This window comes from Camellia sinensis, chromosome 8 (assembly GCF_055761805.1).
Source record: "Camellia sinensis isolate YWXY chromosome 8, ASM5576180v1, whole genome shotgun sequence".
NCBI classification, from domain to species: Eukaryota; Viridiplantae; Streptophyta; class Magnoliopsida; order Ericales; family Theaceae; genus Camellia; species Camellia sinensis.
Window position 1 is genome coordinate 197,628,017 of NC_138968.1, and position 27,037 is coordinate 197,655,053.

General features: G+C 32.5%; 2 protein-coding genes across 5 annotated transcripts; both read left to right on the forward strand.

The window, feature by feature from the left end:
- The first annotated feature begins 3,182 nt into the window (after positions 1-3,182).
- Positions 3,183-8,581, forward strand: LOC114289312 (Trypsin family protein). Its single transcript, XM_028233008.2, has 6 exons — positions 3,183-3,893; positions 4,767-5,266; positions 5,459-5,602; positions 6,504-6,744; positions 6,928-7,428; positions 7,862-8,581. The coding sequence occupies exons 2-6, from the start codon at positions 4,775-4,777 to the stop codon at positions 8,272-8,274; spliced, it is 1,791 nt and encodes a 596-aa protein (XP_028088809.2). The 5' UTR covers positions 3,183-3,893; positions 4,767-4,774; the 3' UTR covers positions 8,275-8,581.
- Positions 8,582-9,659: 1,078 nt separating this feature from the next.
- On the forward strand, positions 9,660-15,976 carry LOC114289311 (2-oxoglutarate (2OG) and Fe(II)-dependent oxygenase superfamily protein). Of its 4 annotated transcripts, none has more exons than XM_028233007.2 (5): positions 9,676-9,968; positions 10,676-11,525; positions 11,598-11,741; positions 12,956-13,339; positions 15,365-15,976. In XM_028233007.2, coding segments are annotated over exons 2-5 (1,359 nt in total). In that variant the 5' UTR covers positions 9,676-9,968; positions 10,676-10,696; the 3' UTR covers positions 15,367-15,976. The 4 variants fall into 4 exon arrangements, with proteins under 4 accessions (XP_028088806.1, XP_028088808.1, XP_028088807.1 ...); XM_082884555.1 differs by having other exon boundaries at positions 9,725-9,968; positions 10,633-11,525; XM_028233005.2 differs by having other exon boundaries at positions 9,660-9,968; positions 10,676-11,741.
- The last annotated feature ends 11,061 nt before the right edge of the window (positions 15,977-27,037 follow it).

Below are 27,037 nucleotides of genomic sequence, written 5' to 3' on the forward strand. Positions count from 1 at the left end.
TTATCTTCATTTTTATTTGTATTATTCATTTTCTAATGTGAGTTTTATTGATCTTCTTTTGTTGACTCTTAATTAAGTACTTTGGAGTCAAGCTCATTTTCAAGTTCAACTTATAATGTTGACACTATAATTGAACTCTAATCCATTTGCTCATTGGTAAATTTTTCATATACTCAATACATTTTCTTACTATATTGAGATGCAATATATAGACATTTATTTATCTTTTCATTACTTTATTCTTTTACACTTTTTTTGTCAAAGGAATTAGGAAGATTGAAGATTAAAGTTTTTATTTTTCAATTTATTTTTGTGCAAGGTTCATCAACTAAATGCATGAAATTGGAATTTTTGAAAGTTGGATGTGATTCATTTAGTTTGAGATCTTGCAAATATTTTTATTTTATTTTATGAATTTGAATTGAATGAAGTTTGACAACGGTTTTTTTTTTTTTTTCTTATTGCATTTTATTTTGGATGAATGTCAAAATTAATGAAGAATTACTTTTAGGTAAGCTTAGGATTTTGAATGATTTTATTTTAATTGTATTGTTGGGTAGTAAGTATCTAGTGAATGAGATTGATGATCTAGTTTAAGATTTTGAAAGATGTGTGTGTTAGTTTATGATTTAATTTAGGATTTTGAATGATTTATTTGTGTTAGGAATTGATTTTGTTGTGTTTTTAATGTTATAAGTTTTAATTCATTAATTATTAATGTTGGAGCATTTTAGAATAAATTTAGAAAAGGATCCAAAAAAATATTTACAAAATGGAAAAAAAAAAGGCTCAAAAATAATTTTTTAAAGAAAAAAGTCTAATTCGCAAACCGACCGCACATCCGCGAACCCTATCCGTGCAAACTGCAAAACGCACTGCGGGCGGTTGCAGGTTGACTTTTTCCAAACCGCATAGGTGCGGGCGGGTCCAATTTGACCCACAAACTGCTCAAATCCGAACTGCGACCGCCTCTAATTCAAATACTAGTTAGTTAAGAGCAAAGAAATACTACATCCTAACAAAAATTAAAAAAATAATAATAAAGTAATAATATACAAATAAAAAATGTATTCATACATAATGAATTTTTATTTAAAATAAAATGTTTATAAAGATAAATTTATTTATAAAAATAATATTATTATATTATTCTTGTGAAATAATTTTATATAAAATTAAAATTTTAAAAATAATAATAAGTTTATTTGCAAAATAGCCCAACCAAAGTCCAACATGAGTAAAAATTATTCACGTTTAAAATTGGAAAAATTACTCACTTGTGAAATTACAAATTAATTGCATATAAATGATAAATGATAAATTATATAAATATTAATTATTAAAATTATAAAAATTTCAAAAAATGTGTAATTATTTTTCTAAAAATATACTCAATGTTAATTTTTCTTTTAAAATTTTCTCTGTACCCATCTAAAAATAAAGGAAAAATTACACGTACCTCTCCTAACGTTTTTTAACAAATATAGGGATCTCTCATGTGATTTCAATAATAACAGACTTCCCCTACTTTAACTGACAATATTAAGATTTCCCAAATCCGTCGATTTTGCACAAACAACGGTACTTACCTATACAAAATGACCATATTACCCTTTGATTTGACCATGAAAATACGAAAATACCCTACAAAGTATGTCTTTTTACTTTTTTTTAACCCAGAGCCACCACTCATAACTTCTCTATTTCTTTATTCTCTCTCATTATCCTTCTCTATCTTCCTAACAGTGAAATCGAACCCTCTCAACCAAATCTAACGGTGCCTCTCTTCTTGGTCTTCGATGATGACTCCGACATTGAGATCACCGACGACGAAATCGAACCTCTTTTATTCTCTCGCGACGACGACCAACGACCCTTACCACACCCAATTTAACCCACTCTCTCCAAACAACTCTGCAACCGAATTACCACTGACACTTGTTTCTCATTTCTTGCAATCGAACAACCGCTGTAGAGTATGGTTCTAAATTGCACAGATCCAAACCTAATCCACAGAGGTGATGGTAAATATGGTTTTAATAGTGGATGAAGAGATTGTGGCTGAGGTAAACGCAACGACGGTGGTTTCAAAAGCGAAAAGGGGTTATGCTGCTAGATTGGTGTAAGATATGGTAAGGGATGAGATTAAGCTTGCCTTTTGCTCACTCTACCAATTTTCCTAGTTTTAGGAGTCCAGACAAGAGGTTTCAATTTCCAACTAGTTTTGCTTTATCGATATAATTTGTTTGATTGTTAAATTTTGATTTTGTTAAGGAAAATTATTTGGTGGTTTTTGGCCAATTTTATGTTGTTCTTTATTTGATTTGTATGGATTAAAATCTATTTCTTCTTTTATTCTCGGTTTACACTATGCAAACTACTCTTATTCCAGAATCGATTAATAAGGCGATTGATCGGTATAACAATACATTTTTTGGGAGAGGTTCTGATGAGAATAGGAAGATTCATCTTGTTAAATGGGGATAGGTCAGTAAAGCTAAAAGTTGTGGTGGTTTGGGCTTGAAGCAAATGGATAAAGTTAATGATGCTTTGCTATCTAAAATTGGTTTTTTTTTTTTGAACTGTTATCTAAAATTTGTTAGGAATGGTGGTTATTGTAAGTTATGGATGGTGGTTTTAGGAGCCAGGGTCGCGTGGTAATTTTATGAATAAATAGTTGAGTGGTGGTTATTATAAATTGTAGACAGTGACTATTTTGTAGTGTGAATTTATAACAGGGAAAATATATATAAGAAACGAGGAAGAAGGAAGGATGAACAGATGAGAGAGAAAAAAAAGATGAATAGATTCAAGACACTTGAGGATATTATATGTATTTCAATATTTATCTTTGATGACATTAGCATCTTCTATTAGTTATATAAATGATAGTAAAAAAATGAGAAAATCATAATATTGTCAGTTAAAGTACGGAAAAATTTTGTAATTATTGAAATCATAAGGGAAAAGTTTTGTAATTATTGAAATTATAAGAGAAATTTCCGTATTTGTCAAAACCTTTAGAGTAAATAAGTGTAATTTATTTAAAAATAAAAAAAGAAAAATGCTTGTGACACACTTTTTTTTTTTTTTTTGGGACTCCTACAACTCTATTTAGACTTCAACCGTTGATATATGTGCAAGACTCATTTCTATAAATATAGGACTCACACTATTAATAATTGAGATCCAAAAAAATTGTGAAGGTAAAAAAAAAAAAAACCATTGTTGATAAAAAAATAATCTCCCGACCCACCAACAACAATTCTTTCGGCTCGCATCATAGGTTTTCGCATCATAGGATTGGTGAATTCATTTGAAATTCGGACCAAGGATCCTATCATTGCATTCCCTATCTGACTTCTTTCTTGTAATGGTTAAGATTCATCTTAAAAGAATCTAATGATTCAGATTACTTTATTAAAAATTAAAAAATAATTTTTTTGGAAAGGCCTACGCCATTAAATTTTTTTAAAATGAATCTTAACCATTGCAAAGAGAAAGTAAAATAAAAAATGCAAGAAGAGAATCTTTGTTCTGAAATCCGTGCCGACTCATTACAAGATCAAAACCCCTAAACTCATCTGCATCAAATCAAACCAATCCAATCCAATCCAATAGCCAACACAGAGAGAGCTCACCCTAAGTACCATGAGCCTCTTCACAGGATAGCTAATCCTCACCAAGAACACTCACTCTCTCACCCTTTGTTTTCTCTTTCTGAGCATGCCATTACTCTCTCTCTCTCTCTCTCTCTATTTATGCAGTCTCTGGGTTTATCACGGCGTCGATTGGGACTCTCTGCAAAACAATTAAGAGATTATTCGCTCAAATTTGACTGTTAGGGCATGAAAATACTTTCAGACCATAATCTTCTTTGCCGTTGTTGATCGGTAAGTTTTTTTTTTTTATTTATTTATTTATTTTTTAACTTCATGTGATTTCTTTGACAATCTTCATGCTTGAACTTGTGTCTGTTAGCTCACAATTCTTACTTTTGCTTTCTGGGTTTGAAGGAAACAATATATATATATATATATATATTTGCTTCATCGGTTTGTGTTTTAGTTTTATTTTATTTTACTTTACTTGTTGTTTGCCGTTCTGGGTTGTTCTGAACTCTGCTTTTTGTTAGACTTTGAATTGGTAATCTTGATTGTTTATTTTGTACATTTCATTTTATGGTTTTCATTTAATTTTTTTTTAGATAGCTTTAATGATTGAAAGGGGAAAAATTATATATGTACGACATTTGACTGATTTCTGTTGTTTCCTGAACATTTGGTTGAGCCCTTTTTCATTCTTTGTTCTCGAAATTTGAGTCTGAAAATATAATTCTTTTGTTACTCGTTGTATTTGTTCTTTTTCTCTTTACTGCTTTTACCTTGCCTTTCACTTCTTTTTGACTATCTATTTCATTATCCCACAATCTGATTCTTGCTTTCCCTATAGCTCACTCACTTGCTTTTGTGGGAACTGTTTTAATGCATTATTCTTGACCCTGTAGAGCATAATAGGCACTATACTAGCTTTCATTTTTGTTATGAGGATAGTCAGACATAACAACATTTTGTTTTCTTGTTTTAATTTTTTATGCTTAAAACTTGGGAGACTGTATATAGGAAGTAAGAAAAGAAGACCCAAGGAAAATCTTAATCCCTGGAGTTTCTGTTTGTTTAGGACGCATATAAACTTTTATTTATATTTTTTTTGTGTGGATGGAGTATATAAACCATTGCTGAAACATTAAACTATTGTCCTAGTAGACTGAAAGATGGAGCAGGCAAGGTTGAATTTGACTCGTTGCTCTGGTTCAACCCCATCAGAGGAATCGGCCTTGGATATTGAACGAAACTGTTGCAGTCACACTAATCTGCCTTCGCTTAGCCCACCGGCACTACAACCTTATACATCTGCTGGACAACATTCTGAGAGCAATGCTGCTTACTTTTCATGGCCTACTTCCAGTCGATTAAATGATGCTGCCGAAGAGAGGGCAAACTATTTTGCCAACCTACAGAAAGGGGTGCTACCTGAAACTCTTAATCGGTTACCAAAAGGGCAGCAAGCAACCACCTTGCTTGAGCTCATGACCATTAGGGCATTTCATAGCAAAATCTTGAGATGTTACAGTCTTGGCACAGCAATTGGGTTTCGTATCCGACGGGGTGTTTTGACAGATATTCCAGCGATTTTAGTTTTTGTTTCCCGGAAAGTTCACAAGCAATGGCTCAGCCCCATCCAGTGTCTACCTACTGCTCTAGAGGTGAGGCAAGGATGTTTATTTTTTAATCTTCTGTCCCTATTAATTTATTTTCTGTGCGTTGTTGTGGAGGGGTTGAACTGGTGAGGGTTAATATACTCGCATTGTGAGGCTTGCATGTTATTGTTAGATACTTTCCATTTTGTTATTGCTTAGTATTGCTTTGAGGTTAAAATGGCTTTTACAACCTTTCAGGGACCGGGAGGTGTATGGTGCGATGTGGATGTGGTGGAGTTCTCATACTTTGGCGCACCTGAGCCAGCTCCCAAGGAGCAATTGTACACGGAGATAGTGGATGACCTCCGTGGGAGTGACCCCTGCATTAGTTCAGGGTCTCAGGTATGCTCAAGTTATTACAATCTATTGTTTTGATATCACTTATATGGTGAGAAAATGCTTTTTTTGTTGTTGTTGTTAATCTCTGTACATAATAATGCCTGCATATATGTTGAACTACAAATATATAGTGGTTAATGCATTAAGGTTGGTTATTTAAACTCACTTAATGATGGTCCTGATCAGGTTTCTATGTTTCTATTTTCCCAAGGATCATATGATTCATATCTCTTCAACATAACCTTGGCTTAGAACATAATTTGGTTGTCCACTGTCCTTGTGAGTCAATAACTTTTGATAATCATTTTTCACAAATGACTCGCTTCAAAATGAATGAAGTGAAGATTTAAGAAGACCTTGCAGCAAAAATTACAGCAAGATGAATGAACTGGAGAAATGTCTCTGAGGCGGCTTATGCTTGCTGAATTTATACCCCCCCAAAAAAAAAACTGAGGCCAGCTCAACTTCATGGTACAAGATGATACAAGTTTCGCTAGAGAGAATTGAGGCTCACTGTACTTTATTCAAAATACTAACCAGTTAAGAAATAGCATGGCAATAGAACCCGCCTTGAATGATGGTATTAAGATGGATGGGTAATCATGCAAAAACACATAAAAATGAATCCATTCATTATTTGAATTGTTTGGTCTACCCAAGAACCTTTGCGGGCAGCTACTTAGAACATAAGAAATAAGCCATTCAATTTGTGAAGTGAAAAAAAACATTAGAAAATTTTATGTTTTTATCATTCGATATATGTTCTATAGATATCCATGATTTCCAATTTTCTTTGTTTATTGCTTCTGTTTCTTCCTTGAGATAATTTTTTGAATTATTTTTTTTTTATAATTTTCCCACTGCATTACTTAATGATAATTTAGACCATATTTAATATGTATAGGTAGCAAATCAGGAGACCTATGGGACTTTGGGTGCTATTGTGAGGAGCCAAACAGGCAATCGACAAGTTGGTTTCCTCACAAACCGGCATGTTGCAGTGGACTTGGATTACCCCAATCAGAAAATGTTCCATCCCTTGCCACCCACACTTGGACCTGGTATATATCTTGGTGCAGTGGAGAGGGCTACTTCATTCATCACAGATGAGCTTTGGTATGGCATATTTGCTGGCATAAATCCAGGTAAAGTATTTCCGATAACAGATTTTATTACCCAACAAACTACATAGTTTTGGGGGACAAATGTGTGTGGTATAGATATTCTCCTGATTAAATTTGTACTTCTGCTAATGCGGTTTCCAATGTTTTGATGTTCTTCTAACATCCTGATTCCTATGCGTATAATTACGATGTGGTCACCTGCAGAGACATTTGTCAGAGCAGATGGGGCATTCATCCCTTTCGCTGATGATTTTGACATGTCCACTGTAACTACATCAGTGAAAGGTGTAGGAGAGATTGGAGATGTGAAAATTATAGATTTGCAGTCTCCCATCAATACCCTTATTGGAAAGCAAGTGATGAAGGTTGGAAGAAGCTCTGGCCTGACAACTGGAACGGTTTTGGCTTATGCCCTCGAGTACAATGACGAGAAAGGGATATGTTTTTTGACTGATTTTCTCGTCGTGGGTGAGAACCAACAGACATTCGATCTAGAAGGAGACAGTGGAAGCCTAATCATACAAAAGGGTGGGAATGGGGAGAAGCCTAGGCCAATTGGGATCATATGGGGTGGAACTGCTAACAGGGGCCGACTTAAGTTGAAAGTTGGTCAACCTCCGGAAAATTGGACGAGTGGGGTTGATCTTGGGCGCCTGCTCATTCTTCTTGAGCTTGATATCATCACAAGTAACGAGGCACTAAAAGGTTTTCTTCATTTTCCCTAGATGATGTTTTGTTATTTTCTGCTATGATATTTTAATGTAATAAAAAAAACTAGGGTCCCAGAACGTAACCAAAATTGGGATTGGGTTTGGGTGGTGGAGATTGAATTGATGAAGTGTGGGGTCCACATATGAAATGAATCTGAGCTACTGATGTGAAATTCTGGGTATTTTCTGGGTTTTTATGTCTTGGTCTGTAGCATTACTGTAATGTAATATATTAAAAATGCTTCTTTGCCTTTGTATGCTCAATTTATTGCTCTATGGTTCTGATTTTCTTTACCCATTTTCCCAACTGCATTTTCCTGACAGCAAGTTTGTCTATTTGGCGAAATGATTATTAATGTTTCTTTCCATTTGCTTTGCATGATGTTAAGATCTCATTCTGATTTCGGGTATATTTTTGTTACTTGTAGTAGCAGTGCGAGAACAGAGAGCTGCTTCTGCAACAGCGGTTGGCTCGACAGTTGATGATTCTTCACCTCCCGACATAGTTCTGCCAAAGGACAAAGTCGAACCTCTTGGTCTTCACATCCAGCATATCCCTCTGGAAGATGGAGCGGTTGGCCCAGACATGAATTCATCACCAACTGAAACCGAGTTTCCTTCAGAAGACAAGGTCAAGATGGGTCCAAGTGTTGAACACCAGTTCATTCCGAGCTTCAATGGCTGGTCTCCGCTGCACCAAAACAACAAACAGGACAGGGCTGCATCTGAGAATCTCTCCGCGTTGAGAGCTGCCCCCGATGAGGGTATTGTTGTTTCGCTGCAGTTGGGTGACAATGAGCCCCCCAAGAGAAGGCGCTCAGATCCCCTGACAGGTACATGAAAGGGAAAATGAGTTTTAGCTTGGAGTGGTAAATCTGAGGGTCCGTTTGGATAGTTGTGAAAATCTTTTGAGTTCATAGCACAACGGTTCAGCTTATTGTATGGATGGTATGCTGTGTTGTTGTGACTTTCTTACTATTGACTGATACAAATGTACCAGAAGTGTTGCCTGTTTAAGTTGTTGCAGTGAATTAATAGTTGGACTGTAAATTATTTTAGCAATTTAATTCAGTCCAACCAAACCATGTTGTCCTTTTGAGATTTATATGTGCTGAATGCATACTAATATGCAGTGTGATCTATTTCAACCATGAGATTAAACATGCTCATTTATTCAAACCATTCATGAAATTTTCATAAACCCTTATAATTAATATTATTTTTTGGGATTTATGCATCTGCATAAATTTATAGGGCCACAGTTGTCAATTTACAAAATCTTCGTTAATCCATATAATTTATAGTATTGACAAGAAAAATTAATATTTTGGGTTCGAAAAATATATTTTAAATATTAAGGTGTAGGTACAGAGATAGATTTTTTTTTTTTGAAATAAAAAGATATTGATGTGGTAATATATGGATAAATATAATTTTATAATTTATATTAGTACATAATATATAACAAAGATAAAATCAAATGTATATAGTAATTAAAATAGTGTACACAGTAGAGTTTAATGTCACAATTTGTTAAGGATCCAATCTACACGTCTCTTTAGTGGTAAAAATCTAACTCTTATGTACTATATTAATTTTTTTTTTATTTATAATTGTATGTTACTAATGTATTTTTTATATTTTTGATAATTGTAAAAATATTTTATATTTGTAAAAAATATTTTGTTAATGTGTGCTCTTATAGTACATGTTAATAAAATTAAAAATAAATGCAATAAATAATACATAATTTTTAAAATATTTTTTAATATGTGCTCTAATAACACACATTAACAAGATAATATTTTGAAATTGGGATAATATAATTGTTATCTTTATTTTTATGAAATTTATATTTTTGCCCCCAATGTATCCAAAAAAAGTGAAAGTACTCGGATCATACCCATGTCATATTTAAGCTATACCTAACGTTTTTTGCCCATTTATACGGAGTAAGTACCTAATACTCCTATGGTAATATTTTTAGAATTTACATGCTTAATTGATATTTATTATAAAAAAATTAGTATTTTGACACTTAAATTTTATAAATTTAATAATAATTTGACCTTAATTTTTGTTTTTTGGTTGAGAAAAACCAGTCTGAGTCCTAAAGATCTATAGTTTATTTTTTTAATTGATCAAATATTTTATAATATTGGCAGCGAAGGTTTTTGCATATTTTTGAAACAAAGGGACTGGTGTCTAATTTTAATACCTAATGGGGGGGCAAGTGCAAATTACATGAAATATAATTATGAGAGGACTCGTCTGAAATCAAATGAAAAAATAGAACGAAGACCGAATCCGAGAGAGAGCGAGAGAGAGAGAGAGAGACGAAGAAGTAGAAGAGAGCAAGCTGTGAAGTTGCTCATCGAATAGTTACAGTGAAAGCACAGTCCCTACGACCAAATCACTTGTCTCTTTCTGTAATTCTTCAATTTGAAACATTGGAATCGATTTCCTATTATACAAAGCCCTAGCAATTCTTGTGAAATCAAGATTATATTTGATTTCCATCGACAATTAAGTATTGTAAGTCATCTTATTCCTCTCTCTCTCTCTAAGTTGTGTATACATATGTATGTATGTGCATGTCTGTGTATGTATAACTATATGTAGGTGTATTTTCTTTTATGGCTCTTTCTTGGCTAATGAATTCATGTTTCATTCCCTTTAATAAATGGTTATAATTGATTAGAAAACTGATTTTTTCTTATGGTGAGTAGAATCGAAGAAGATGCATAATGGGTTTTAATTTGCAACTCTTGAAACTCAATCAGCTGCTCCATTGTGCTTTTCATGGCCCAAAAAATTCGGTGAATTGTGGATTTTTTAATCGGACTAGGGAAATGCTAACCACGTCTATGTGGGTAAAAAGCGCACTGAAAAATATGATAAAGTGTACACATACATATATATATATATATATATATATAGATTTGTATGAGAAAATGTGAAATGTGTATTGAAATTCTAACTTATCTTTGCATTATTTGCTTCTTAACGAATGCACAGTGGGTGGTCACTTGCAGGACCCTTATTCTTATATGCATTTCTATTTCTTAGTGGACCTTTAAATTGCTTGTGAAGACCAATATTGGGATGAGTCAATTGAATAGTTTTTTCATGTGCAAAGACAATGATTTTCAGCATAGTTTGCCTGCGCTTAATGCCATTTTCCCATCCATCTATGCAGCCAATTAAGTAGCTGACCTGGGTTTATTTTTCCCTTAACACAGTTGACATCTTGAAAGGCTTCCATGGCAGGCAATGGCCTGCCATCTTTGGGTCGTGTGAAGCTCAGTGATCTGATACCTTCTGAAGGCCTTCCTTCTGATTTGTACAAATTGTCAGTTTCGACTTTGTCGCAATCACTGGCTCAATATTCTGCTGCTATCATTCAATTACCACCCACTGATGCTGCTCTTTTGAGGTCGTGTTTGGAATCTGCTCGTCTCTACTTCCATCAAAGACCATCCTATCCATCTGCGGACATGATTCATACGAATAACTCCCGTGAATGGTGCAAAACCTCTGGTTATTATGCAGATCCTCAACTGTGGCAAGAAACTTATGATTTCAGACCTGGCCTGACTCCCATGGAGCCTAACAATGAAATGGAATTTGCTCCTTCTGGTTTGGCTGATATATTTGTACTGCTTGGGAAAGCTGCCAGAGATATTTTGGATGCCATAAGCTTCTACCTGAATTTGCGTAGCTCTCCATTTACAGAAATACTCGATAATGTTCCCCTGAGAAATCGGGAAATTTCATCCTCATTACTGTCAATCTGTTGTCATGCAAGGTCATCATTTCAGGGAGCTCAACACCATAACTTGACTACCCAAGAGGATGGTCAGTTGGTCATGTTTTCTGAGCATGAGCAACAAGTTGATAAAAGCCTGATATCTGTTGTTAAGTCAGATAAGGCAGGTCTACATATAAGAGACTTTCATGGTCGTTGGGTCCTTGTAGATGAGGATCTTGGTCCCCAAGAAGCCATTGTTTACCCTGGACTTGCTCTGTATCAGGCAACTGCTGGCTATGTAAGCCCTGCGCTGCACAGGACAGAGATTGGTAATCTGCAGGGTAACTTGTTTGGACGATGTTCTCTGTCTTTCAAACTCATGCCTAAATCAATGACTAGTCTTAATTGTTCAGAAATGAGAGCAGCTGGTCATGATGTTGAAGCTCAATTCCAGCTCCCAGTACCAGTGGATGACTTCATGCAGAGATCGCACCCGACTGATCAACTATTTAACAGGCAGAGTTTCCCAAGTTTCAATTTTCCTGCAGCCCAAGACGGTATGGAGCATTCTAATACTTGTTTTCTTATTCGGAAAATTTTCGTTGTGTGTTTGTACAACCCTTTTAAATTTTTGTGTCAATTAAAGTTCTTTCACATGGCTAAAGTTTTGTTGTTGAATGGATATGACTGGCTTTTAGAAAGGCAAGTAATTGGTGATTCTGGATCTTTAAGAAGCTCATGAAATACCTTGAAGTTTCTTTCTTAGCATATATAGTATACCATAGCTGCCCATGCAAATTTCCAAACAATATTACTTTGTTTTTTTACTTTAAGGGATTGAACCTTTTTGCTGAGCCATTACTGTACTAAAGCTTACAAAATTATGCTTATTGTGTCAAAAACTCGGTGAGCCCTTAAATATCAATGCTCACCTTGGAGCAAGTCACCTATGAAATGCTTTGAGGTGCAGTGTTTGAGGCATAAATGCTTTAAATTCATTGTTTTTCTTCATCCCTTGTTCTGTTTTACCACAAATAATTCATTTTTTGACATTACTTGCAGAGTTCAATGTTGTAAGCACAGTTTGCAGTAGCCACTACATCCTTGATTGAAAACCACTAGCAGGCTACATATTTTAATATCAACTTTGCAGCCTAGCCAATGGATGAAATTTAAAGACTTATGAAGGGTTATTTGTTGAGCATCATTTTCTGACCTAGATCTTGTACTGTTAGTCTACATAAAGGAATTTTCAGTAAAAGCACATAAAGCATCTACAGTTACACTTGATTTTTTTTACAACTCATAATCTACTAACATTCAAAAAGGTGGTTATTATTTTTGATAATTAAGGGACCCAGCCCTTGAACATAATGAAGGGGCCATTCTCAAATATTTATGCTGGCATTCTCACTATCAGTAAGAGGTGGAAAGTCTAGAGTGTTTTTTGTTTGTTTTTGTTTTGTGGTGTGTGGTCCCAATGTTACATGAGGTTGATGTTTTAATCTGCTTTTAGTGAAAAAAGAGCAGGGAAAAAGGGGCAACTGATCGACCCAGAGGTGTGTTTAATATAGTATGCTGTGTCATATTGTCAGAAAGAAACGATGAATTTTTATAGTATTTTATTGTTCCATTGATTGGAAATCTTGATTTTGGATCACTTCTCAAAAAAGAAATCATGATGTTGGGTTGTCTTTTTTTCCTGTGTGGTGTAGCTCTTAGTAAGAAGTTTGTAATAACAGGTCCTTGGATCGATGAAATGCTCGTACAGGATCTATGAAGCCATTGTTGAGGAGGAGAAAGAATAACTCGAGATGCAAACCATTGCCACCTTCAAAGAGATTGCGGCTTGAGGCACAACGAGTTCTCAAGGAGAGGGTTCAGGACATCGCTGATAAGAAGGGCATCAAACTGAGGTTTTGCACCCTGAAGGAGTGTGAAAGTCACATCCACACACTCGATAGCCCATGTGCCAATATAAGAATGGAAATTGGGTGGCCACCAGGAGTGCCATTTGTTCATCCCCATGATCTGCCTAACAAGGCAAAGATTGGATTTCTAGAAACATATGAACCTGGTTGGACAGCCACTCATGATATGGAGTTAAGTCTAATCGACCCTGGACAGCCAAGTCAACACTCAGCAAACCAAAACTGTAACTCCTTTTCTTGTTTATCATTTACATGAGCATGCTTGTTTGGATTTCAGCTGGCCCTTATGTTCTTTGCTTGCGTATACAATTAAAATCATGAGCAAAACGCTAGCTATATTCTGAATATCAAACTGTAGTCCATGTTCTGTGACTCAAATCAGTTGTTATTGTGCTCTATATGTATTATATTTATGCCATTTCTAGAAAATATTAAACTTCTTTCAGCAAATGATACGTGGAAACTGAAAGTTCGTGGTAACTAATCAAGGACAAGAACAAAAATTACTTACCACATCATAATATAATTTTAATATGGAAACTACATTTTACAAATATTATTTTGGGAATAAAGTCAATTAAACATATTAAGTGTATATACTACAGTAAACAATGTAAAAGATCACGCGACATTTGTGAGTAGTATGTTTGTCTAATGTGCACCAATTGATTCATTGAGGATGATAATACGAACCTAAGAAACACAGACACTTTTAAGAAGATAGCGTGTTGTGTCCGATACCATGTTGGACACTGACATGACACAACACAACACTCATGGGACACTCCTTGACCCTTGTCAGCGCCTCAAAATATGTCCCACTATTTTTTAAAATTCTCTAGACTCAAGACATGCTTTGGACACTTGGAGAACACGTGCATATTGCTTAGGCACACATGAAATATAGTATAAGTTTGAATAAAATAACTTGAAACCCAATGGTAAAAGAAAATAAATGTAATTTTTACATAGCATTTTGTTATTGTCTTTGAATAAAATAGCATTATACTTGACATATAATAAGTGCTTATCCTTATATATGACAATGACATGTAGGTGAATATATAAAACTACATGTTTTGTGCATGTCTCCCACATGTCGTGTCTTACGTTTTTTTTAAAATTTACATGTTGGTGTGTTTGTGTTGTGTCATGTGTCCATATTTGTGCTTGTTAGATATGATCTCTTATCTTCTTGGCTTCCCTTTGGGCTTGTTTGATTAGGCTTATTATAACATATGATTGAGATTATTAATCCATGGACTCACATTCCATTGTTTGATTGCAAATTTTATTATTCAGATTAGATTCCAATGGCCATTTTATCCAACAAAATTGACAAATTTTTTAATCCTACTACTAATAGCGCAAAACATGGATATAATTGGGATTATATATTTCCATATATATATTGCAAAACAAATGTGGACGAGGGAATTATGTATCTCACTAATCCCGCTGGATAACCAATCCTACACTAATATCATGGATGGTTAATCCCCTCACTATTAATCCTTGTTAATCAAACATGCCCTTTCTGTGTGTGTTTGTTGTGTGTTTGAATGTCTACAAAAATATACCCAAAAAAAAAAGTCTATAAAAATGTAAAGGCATATATATACACACACATATATAAGGGGTAGGAGCTTGTGTTTCAGGACAAGGGTTATGACTGTTTTGGAACACTTTGCCCCATCTCTTTATTAAATTTAGAATGAATTGTTGATACTTGTTCCTCCCCTCCACAAGTAATTACCTCTTTGAGGTTCATGTTGTACTTTTCTGGGTTTTGCTTGCAAACCAACTCTGTTATCATTCTAGTTCGTAGTATCTCATTTGACCAAAGTAACAATTATCTTACTTGAGCAAGCTAAATAGGGATATAGTCGGGACAACTTTGGAAATTAGTCTTGTTGTCCATTATGAAGGTGCAAATTATTGTGTACAGCATATTGATTGCATTAACTACAGAGCTTCCATGATTGAGAGAATCTTCAGTTTGAAAGACAAAATGCTCTTTTCCGCAAAATGTAGGGTTAACAAATTTATCATGTAATTTCAACATTTTAAACAAACTGTGAATCCCTGATGCTACGTCAAGTGCAGTCATTAAAGATTTATAACCTTGCACAATTTGTTTATTTATTTATTTTATTATTATTTTGAGATTAGTTTTATGCTCACTTTTCTCCTTGATTTTGGATGTTATTTTTTTGACTAAATGTACATCTGTTGGCTTGTGTTTGCAGGAATGAATCTCCATAGTCCCAGTATGTGGCTACCCTTGAACTTGTTATCGTTTTCATGTTGGGGGGAGTTGCTCCATAGTTTCACATGTGTCTATCTTTGCCTGCGTAATGATCACCCTTTGGAGTTCTGTATCTCTTCTCGTCCTGGAGCAAGTGTTCTTGACTTACCATCTGCAATTTCCATCCAAGTTTTTGGAGAATATATATATAACACATCTTGTTGAGTTGAGCTGCAAATAAATAATTTGTTCAATGGAGACCTCTGCATAAAGTGTTGCATCGAATGATGGTGAGAGATCTAATCTTGGTTGGAGAAGACATGAAAAAACAATATTTGGAGTTGAAGTGCTGCGGGAGATTTAAACCTCCTCCTTCACTGCCCGTGGCAGATTGGATGTTTTTGGGGGCAGACAAGGTCATCTGTGTTGAAATGGAAGTATTCATTGTATATGGATTAAAGAAAGCAAAAACACTATGTTCATTTTTTATTTCTCTTTTTGGATGGAGGAAAGCACAAGGTTTTTCTTTTAGTTGTATTAAGTTGGTTGCATTCCATTTTTTTCGATTTTCTTTGTTATGAAAAATGGAAACTTAGCTGGCCAGTTCTTGGTACTTCTTGGGCTTTGCTTTTCTGATGGTAGCTCTTGTTCTGTTTTGATGGTTCCTGATTTTGTTTCCAAGAGCATCTCCAATGGTTGTTGTTATATTGTCATTGTTATTGTTACAATTTGGCAATAAATAGTGTTATTTTGTCAAATTATAGCAATGGTGTTCCAATGGTCATTTGTCATTTTGGCAAATCTCAACAAACTTTGCCTTCAAATTTATAGGTGTTGTTTGGAAATAAGGTTTTTTGTGATTTTATTTTTATTTTTATTTTTTTGGTCTTTGTGACTTTTTTTTAACTGTTTGAAAAAAAAATTATATATTTATATTATTTCTAATTAGACAAATATAAAAAATGAAAAAAAATTGAAAAATTGGAAAAATAAATAAATAAATAAATTTTATCTTTTTATTGCTTTCATTTGAAAAAAAATATTTATTTTCTCATTATACTTTATTGAAAAAATTAAATTATACTAACTATTTTGCTACATTATACATTGCAAAAATAATATTACATTCTTTTGTAGAAAATACTTAAAAATAAAAGCAAATATGAAATTTCATTACAAAATAAAAATATGAGGATCACTTGGCGAAAATTTCATTACATTATCACGTAATTATTCATCAGGAGGCAGAGGAAAATAGTAATTTGGGCTGCTAACATTTGAAGGCCACTTGGCGAAAATCTCATTTTTTCGCATTGTGTAATACGCTTTCGTCTGAGGGTCTAAATGAGAAATGTCCGTAGTCATTATCATATGTTCTTCCTTTTTCATCTCAACGTTCTTGTCTTCTGATCTCAAAGTCATATTTTTTCATCTCAAGTTCTTTCATCTCCTGCAGTGCTTGAATGTGTCCAACTGTGTGCTTATTTTTTGAACTTCAGCTTGAACGACTTGATTTTTCCGAAATAATTCTTTTGCAGCTTTCCTACCCATAGGCCTTTTACCTTTTGCAAGGTATTGGTTAAATGTGTCCAATTGTGTGCTTATTTTTGAACTTCAGCCTGAACGACTTGATTTTTTTGAAATAATTCTTTTGCAGCTTTCCTACCCATAGGCCTTTTACCTTTTGCAAAGACACTGCTCTCACCAACAGTTGGATTGTTACCAACACTTGGACTGGTGTCATCTTCAAGAGAAATGCAGTTGTCCATAGGGGAATCAGGGGTTGAATTAGGGAAAAATGGTGTATATATTCTTGACTTCACCATGTTCGTAAGAGTTACATCTTGCCACCTGATATTATTTTGCAAGATTGGCCAATAATGTTCAAAAAGAAAATGTTTGTTTTCATCTTGATAGTATAACAGTTTTGCTTAAAGTATCTATATCAATAAAATATTAAATTAATTAATTAGTTAATTTTTATGTAAGACAAAATAAAAAAAAAACTAATATAATAAATGGAAATGAAATCATACTATATCAACTTGTGATGCCCCACTTGGATGTAGATTTTCGACTTGCGCTAGACATCCACGAAATTTGTTGCAACATTTCATGATTACACCCCATCGAGATGAGATAGACACTTGTGCTCTTGAGTGATCATTCTGCAGCGAGCAATAATTTTCAAAAATTCTTTCCCAAAAATGAGCATGCGATTGTGAATTTTCAACAATTGGATCTTCAGTAATGTGACACCAAGCTCTACAAATTGCCACCTCTTCTTCAGTAGTGCATAATTTTTCTCTTTTTGTTTTTGATGAACGTTCCATAGTGATTGGTCGAAAAAACTAAAAACGAAATATTTTCAAAAGTAATTTTGAAAGTTCGTTCTCAAATACAATTGAGATAAAGAGAGGAGAAAAGAAATATGTGCTGTGAATGAAATTGAGATTGAGGTTTCTATTTATAGAAATGTAAAATATGACCGTTTGGAAAGAAAAAAAAAAAACATGACCGTTAATTTATATTTGATTTTTTTTTTTTTTTTTTGGAATTTTTTTCCAGGCCAAAAGAGTACAACGACTCTTTTGCCTTCCCAAGATAAATCACTATCGTCCACGTAAAGGATTTCCAACGGATGAGATCCATATCCAGAATGATCCAACCCTCTCCATCTCACTTTGACTTTGTCTCCCTCTCCCTCTCACTCTCACTTCTCTGTATAATCATCTTTCTCTCTTCATCATCTAGAATGATCCAACCTTCTCCATCTCACTTTGACTCTATCTCCTTTCCCTCTCCCTCTCACTCTCACTTCTCTGTATAATCATCTTCCTCTCTTCATCATCCAGAATGATCCAACCTTCTCCATCTCACTTCAACTCTGCCTCCCTCTCCCTTTCACTCTCACTTCTACCCCCCACCACTCTCTTGATCACACTCATCTCTCTCTTTCACTCTCTTTCACTCATAGAACCCAGATCTTTGTACCTGTCTCACTTCTATAGCCCCGCCGTTTGCCAATCACCCTCTTAATCGATCATCCATGTCTTCAAATCTCACAAACCCACCTCAATCGATCATCCATGCCTCCAAATCTCACAAACCCACCTTCAATCTGACAAACCCACCTCCTTCATTATCCATGTCTCCAAATCTCACAAACCCACCTCCATCTTCCATGGACATGGAAGACCACCCATCGAAGACCACCTACTTCCTTCATCTCCCGCGATGGTGTCGATCCCTCTCATTCTCAGTCTCAGTCTCAGTCTCAGTCTCACAATTTGTCACAACCCACTTCCCGTACCTAAGGGTTAAGCATCGTGATGGCCAGTAAGTGAAGTTACCTCCGATCAATTCTTGAACAAATTAATAAACGCGAATGAAAATAATATTTAAATGAGGGTACCAAAATAATCATTGGAGCTTCTATTTTTATTACAAAATGTATTGACCAAAAAGGATCAATATTTACATATAAAAATATCATAAAAGTGTTGTGTGTGTCTATTCCGCAGCCCTGCATCTAAGACTTTTCAAAAGCTATTTCTGAATTGCATTGTTTCCTGAAAATTGGTAAACAACTATGAGCACATGGCAGAGTGAGAAATATTATACCAAGAGTATGAGGGATACAAAATAACTATGGATAGTTATGTAACTAAAATGTTTAAGATAACTTAGTCTGAACAAATAATCATTTAAGTAGCAAAACTGAGATTATGTAAATAAATAGCCATAACCACGGTACCGAACAGAACAGAACAGATACATGGACTCAAGAGGTGACTCGTACGAACTCTAGAGGTGGCTCCCACAACACCAGTATAGCACTTAACTTCGTACAACACTTAGCTCCGTACAACATTTTGCTCCATACCAGAAATCAGAGGGTTAATGGATTCATAACAATACAGAGGTACGGATTGAAAAGGTGGCTCGTATAGATTATAGAGGTGGCTCCCACAATAGTATAGCACTTATCACTGCACAGTACTTTGCTCCGCACAGAACAGAGGTCAATAGATCCATGACAATAGAGGGCCACAAAGTAACCAAACAGAGGCCAATAGTTATTCAAGTTCCCCAAATCGTGAGACTCCCGTGGTGGTACTTACAAAACATAATTGTATATAAGGTCATAGTCAAATAATCATTAAAAGTAAAACAAATATATCCATGAGTTTCATTTTAACAAATAGAATTTAGAAATTAATCCACGTAATTGAAATATTAATATAATTTATAATAATTTATAAAACATAAATTATATAAAATAAATGATGGTAAGTCAAAATATACGTAAAATATATTATGGTGACTGAAGGTATAATATAACTCACCTTAACTTTAATACCTCACTCTTTTTTTCCACTATCAATGACCCTCTCAGCTTTCGTTATTTTTTTCTTCATTTTCTTCGTTTCTCTCATTTCTCCTTCCTCTCTTTTTTTTCCTTTTCCTTCATTTCTTTCTTTCTTTCTTTCAATTTATTTCTTTTCCTTTCCACACAGATCACCTCCTCTCTATTTATAGGGAGGTAAGGACGTTATCAGCGCAAATCCTCTCAAAGATTCAATCATAAATTATATAGATTGATACTTATCTTTAATAAATATTTAAGATAATTACATTTTGATCTAGTTTTTTAATATAACTATATAAAAAAAACTAATCCTTAATTAGATTACACTCTATCGTATACCAACAGAAAATTAATTATTTATTTTACTACCACACCCATTATTATTATTATTATTATTGTTATTATTATTATTGTTGTTGTTGTTATCAATATTATTATTTATTTACTCTTACTTTTATATTTATTTATTTACTATCTTTAACTTTAATTTGGCCCAACTACTATTATAATTCCATATTTTTGTTAATTTGGCCCCAAATAATAATCCCTAATTAATCTCATATTTGATAATCCAATGCCAAATTAGATTTTGTATTTATTTAATAATATATTATCACATACAACCATAATACTAGTATAAAATTTAAGGGACAATTTAAATTTTCGGATTGTTACAATCTTCCTTCCTTTTAAAAATTTCGTCCTCGAAATTTGTCATATGTGTAAACTATCCGCTGCACACTCTGATAAATATATATTAGATGATTAATCTGATAGAAAATATTACCTCAAATTTTTTTTTTTACCAAAAATAACTCACTGTTTAGTTGTCAAAAATTGTTTTAGGCCAAAATGAGAAACAATCGGTGATTTTAAAAACTTTTCTTTAGTTTTATTTCTGAGAAAAAAAATAAAAATAAAAATAAAAGGAGGACACAATCACATAAGCGACTGGAAGTGAAATGACAGAATCATATGCAGGAGTTGAAGGAATTTGAGATAAACTCCCATTTCTTTTATCCGTGAACTTTACACTGATGGAAAATAGTTTCAAAATTAGTATTTTAAAATTTGAATCCACTTTTAAAAAGTCAAAATGAATTATTATTATTTTTTTGAGTACTGAACTGGAAATTATATGTATTTAATTATATTATAATTTTGGTAGGTGCTTGAGCCCAACACCCTTTTTTTCTTTTTCTTCTTTTGCTATAACAAATATAAATTATATCTAATATCATTCACAAATTATGCACAAAAAAAAAATAATAGTTTTAATATATATATATATATATATAATCATATAAAATTATAATATAATTAAATTGACTAACAAAATACAATATTTAGAGACTAATTACCCGCTATCCTACTTCTTAAATGTGTGTGTGTTTTACGCTCCAATAATGATTGTTTTTTATTTATTTTTTTATAAACCATTGCTCTGATACCATTTGTCACGACCTGTTCCTCGTACCTAAGGGTTAATCATCGTGATGGCCAGTAACTGAAGTTACCTTTGACCAATTCTTGAACAAATTAATAAACACGAGCGGAAATAATATTCAAGTGAGGGTACCAAAATAATCATTGGAGTTTCTATTTTTATTACAAAATGTATTGACCAAAAATGCCGATATTTATATATAAAAATATCATAAAAGTGTTGTGTGTGTCCATTCTGCAACCTCGCATCTAAGACTTTCCAAAAGCTATTTCTGAATTGCATTGTTTCTTGAAAATTGGTAAATAACTATAAACACATGGTAGAGTAAGAAATATTATACCAAGAGTATGAGGGATACAAAATAACCATGGATAGTTACGTAACTAAAATATTTAAGATAACTTAGTCTGAACAAATAATCATTTAAGTAGTAAAACTGAGATTATGTAAATAAATAATCATAACCACGGTACCGAACAAAACAGAATAGATGCATGGACTCAAGAGGTGACTCGTACGAACTCTAGAAATGGCTCCTACAACAATGTAGCACTTAGCTCCGTATAACACTTAACTCCGTACAACACTTTGCTTCACACCAGAAATCAGAGGGTTAATGGATTCATAACAATACAGAGGTACAAATTGAAAAGGTGGCTCGTATAGATTATAGAGGTAGCTCCCACAATAGTATAACACTTATCTCCGCACAGCACTTTGCTCCGCACAGAACAGAGGTCAATATATCCATGACAATAGAGGGCCACAAAGTAACCAAACAGAGGTCAATTGTTATTTAAGTCCCCCAAGGCGTGAGACTCCCATGGTGGTACTTACAAAACATAATTGTATATAAGGTCATAGTCAAATAATCATTAAAAGTTAAACAAACATATCTATGGATTTCATTTTAACAAATAGAGTTCAGAAATTAATCTACGTAATTGAAATATTAATATAATTTATAATAATTTATAAAATATAACTTGTATAAAATAAATTATGGTAAGTCAAAACATACGTAAAATATATTATGGTAACTCAAGGTATAATATAACTCACATTAACTTTAATACCTCACTCTTTCTTTCTACTATCAAAGACCCTCTCAGCTTCCATTATTTTTTTCTTCTTTTTCTTCGTTTCTCTCCTTTCCCCTTCCTCTCTTTTTTTCCTTTTCCTTTTCCTTCCTTTCTTTTTTTCCCTTTCTTTTTTTCCATTTCCACAGAAATCACCTCCTCCCTATCAGCTCTAATCATCTCAAAGATTCGATCATAAATTATATAGATTGATACTTATCTTTAATAAATATTTAAGATAATTACACTTTGGTCCAATTTTTTAATATAATTATATAAATAAATTAATCTTTTATTAAATTACACTCTATCATATACCAACAGAAAATTAATTATTTATTTTACTACCTCACCCATTATTATTATTATTATTATTGTTATCAATATTATTATTTATTTACTCTTACTTTTATATTTATTTATTTATGTACTATCTTTAACTTTAATTTGGTCCAACTAGTATTATAATTTCATATTTTTGTTAATTTGGTCCCAAATAATAATCCCTAATTAATCCCATATTTGATAATCCAATGCCAAATTAGATTATGTATTTATTATTATTTATTTAATAATATATTATCACATACAACCATAATACTAGTATAAAATTTAAGGGACAACTTAAATTTTCGAGTTGTTACACTGTCATTGTCACTCTCTTCTCTCTTTCTTCGATCGGCGATGAAGAAGATTGAAACCCTCTATTTCTCTTACTCACTCCTCTCTATCACTCTCTGTCTGACTCCTACAATGGATCAGTGATGAAGAAGATTGAAACCCTAATGATGAACACAAACAAGATCATCCAATTAATTGATCATCCCTCTCTGTCAGGTAATTTTTTTTCTTCACTGCCATCTAATTTTTTTTTTTGAATTTTCTGTGAAATTGATGGTGAAATTGGTGAAATTGATGAAATTGGTCTTGATTGGTGAAATTGTTAGTGAAATTGGTGAAATTGATTGGTGAAATTAATGAAATTGATTTTAATTAATTTTCTGTGTGAATTTGGAAATTGCTTCAAATTGCTGTGTTAATTAATTTAGAAACTGTGTTTGGAAAGGATGATGAAAAAGGGAGGGAAGGAAGGAAGGAGGAGGTTGGTTGAATCTGATGACTTGGCTAGCAAAGCTTGTGCCATATTTGACACAAGTTTTGGCATTTGCCAAAGATAGCAGCTGCTATTAGTTGCCATTGGAGCTACCTTTCTATTCACTGCTGCCATAATTTGGCAATAGCAGCTCCAATGGCACACCATTGGAGACGCTCTAAGCATGTTAGGCTAGGTAAGATGAAGACACATAATAGCTTTAATTGTAGTCACTGATTTACTTATTTTTTGTTTTGGATTACTAATTGCTGACTACCTTGCATTTTTGCTTTCATAATTACTAGCATATCACCCGTGCTATGCATATGATAAAATAATATATTATTTATTAAAAATATGAGCATTATGTTTAATTTTTTTTATATTTTATCTTGTAAATAAAATTTTATATATAAGTTGAAGAGTTTTTTTTCAAATGTTTCTTTAATATAATATATAGAACAGATAGATTAAAATTGCTGTATTGACAATTAATAATTAAAATTATGCTTTGTTATAAAAAAAATGACATAATTCTAATACGTAACTATTTTAGAATAAAAATATATGAATTTAAAAAAATGATCATATTGATTTTTGAAAAAGAAATAATTAAAGAAATTTTAAAAACTTAATGAGTAAAAAAGAATAATTGTAACATGTAAAATCGCTAAAATCACAGTTAAATCGGCAATTCATTCAAACCCAAAATGGTTTAGTTTAATCAGTTAGGGCAAAAGACCAGCTAGTTTACACAAAAATTAATTAATTAAAATTTTAAATTTTATTTTATTAAAATTTAAACTGTCACTAAATATGAAAAACAATCTATTAATTTAAATTTAAAATCGACACAATATAAATTTAAAATTATAATAATCTATTTCATAATTTATAAATTTTAAATACTAATTTAAAATTATCATAATTATCTCGTAATTTTTGTATTAAGGAGCCGTAAGGGTGACATTGAGATTATCGATATATCTATATATTTTATAAAAGAATACTTTTAAGGATAGATATTATGAGAGTTTTAAAATCTTATACAAAATTATTTAAAATAAAAACCTTTATGTGGAATTATAAAATAAAAGTTAAATGGAAGCTAACTAATTAAGATTTTCTTAATTGTTTAAAATTAAGAAAATAAAAAAAAATAGTATGAGATATTGATCATAAAACTTCTCACTAAAAATATCATTTTGCTTATATAAATGAGAGTATAAGATTAACTTTATGTAAGTAAAACAATTCAATTTTTCCTTCTTTTCTCGATGTGGGATTATAAAATAAAAGTTAAATAAAAGCTAGCCAATGAAAATTTTCTTAGTTGTTTAAAAGTTAACAATTGTTTGGCTGGAAAGTTATTTCGAATCATGCAATCTTAGCTGTTTAATCTTTAATTAGATAAATCTTTAATTTATTTCAAATCAAACAAATTTAACCAATACATTTTGATAAAATCGTTAAAATCACAGTTAAACCAGCGAATCAGTCAAACGGAAAACGGTTCACCCTATCGACTAGGTCAAAGGACCAACCAACTTATACAAAAATTATTGAATTAAAACTTTTAAATTTTATTTTAATTTTAAAATTTAAACTGTCTTGAACTGAAACATACACAACACTATAATATTAAATGGGGGCATAAGGTTTATATAGTGAAACAACTCATTTTTCCTCATTTTCTTGATGTGAGATTGTAAAATAAAAGTTAACAGTTGTTTAGACGGGAAGTTCATTTCTAATCAAGCAATCTCAGTCCTTCAATTTGTAATAAGGTTAATCTTAGTTTATTTCAAATCAAACAAATCTAAGCAATATATTTTGATAAAACAATTAAAATCGTGGTTAAACTAGTAAATCAGTCAAACCGAAAACAATCCAGCCTAATCAGCCAAGTCAAAAGACCAACCAATTTACAACAAAATTAATTAATTAAAACCTTTAAATTTTATTTTAAAATGCAAACCATCTTGAATTGAAATATGCATAATACTACAATATTAAATAAGAGTATAAGATTTACTTTATATAAGTGAAACAACTCACTTTTTCTTTCTTTTTTCGATGCAGGATTATAATTATTTTAAAGTTAAATATTATGAGAGTTTCAAAATCTCATATAAAATTATTTTTAAAATCAAAACGTCTATGTGGGATTGTAAAATAAAAGTTAAATGGAAGCTAACCAATGGAAAAAAATTTTAATTGTTTAAAGTTAAGAAAATAAAAAAAAAATAGTATTGATTATAGGGTTTCTCACTAAAAATCTTCTTTTGCTTATATAAATGGGAGTATAAGATTTGTGAAACAATTCACTTTTTCCTTCTTTTCCCGATATGAGATTATAAAATAAAGTTAAATAGAAGCTAACTAATGGGATTTTCTTAATTGTTTAAAATTAAGAAAATTCAATAATTTATATAAATTGGAGCATAAGATTCACTTTATATAAATGAAACAATTCACTTTTTTTTTGGATTATAAAATAAAAGGTATATGGAAACTAGCCAATAAGAATTTTCTTAATTGTTTAAAATTAAGAAAATTCAATAATTTTAGAATAGAGGTTTGCAATCTCTAGAAGGTTTCTCCTTTAAAACCCCCACCCCCTTTATAAGATTCACTTTATATAAGAGAAATAATTCACCTTTTTTTTTTTTTTTTTTCGATGTGGGATTGTAACACTTTATATATGTGAAATAACTTACTTCACTTTTTCTTTCTTTTCTCCGATGTGGGATTATAATTATTTTAAAGTTAAATATTATGTGAGTTTCAAAATCTCATATAAAATTATTTTTAAAATCAAAACGTCTATGTGGGATTATAAAATAAAAGTTAAATGAAAACTAGCTAATGAAGATTTTCTTAATTGTTTAAAATTAAGAAAATCAAAAAAATTAGTATGATATATTGATCATAGGGTTTCTTATTAAAAATCTCATTTTGCTTATATAAATGGAAGCGTAAGATTAACTCCGCCGGGGTTGTTAATAACTCCGCCGGTCCCAAGCCCAAGTTAAGGAGGAGGGTTGTGTGTTAGGTAGCCGACGACCAACACGTAAAAAAAGCCACTCGGATCCCTTATGACAATGAATCCTACTTTGAATTGTTTAAATGCTAGGTTGTTCCCCTTAAATGACGCGTTGCGCCTCTCTTCGGGTGTTTCGAAAAGTGAGCAAGGGGTGTCGCATCGACGCCTAAGTGCGATGAAAAATGGGCAAAGGTTCCCGTATTTTCTTGAACGAGCTCGAGTAAAGAAGCTAATTCAAGACTATAGGTTTAGAGTAGCCACTTGGAATATAGAAACCTTAACTAGTAAAACGATGGAGTTGGTAGATTTTATGATTAGGAGGAGAGTTAGTATAACTTGCGTACAAGAAACTAAATGGACGGGTGAGAAAGCTAGGGAAATTGAGGATACCGGTTTTAAACTGTATTATAGTGGTAAGGATAGACGCAGGAATGGGGTAGGAATCCTAATTGTCAAAGGTTTTGTGGAGAATGTAGTGGTGGTCATTAGGAAAGGGGATAAGATTATGTTAGTTAAACTAGTTATTTGAGGGAATATAGTGAACGTTATTAGTGCATATGCCCCTCAAGTCGGATTAGATGATTAGACTAAGAGGGATTTTTGGGAGCAAATGGATGAGATCTTACAGGAGATACCC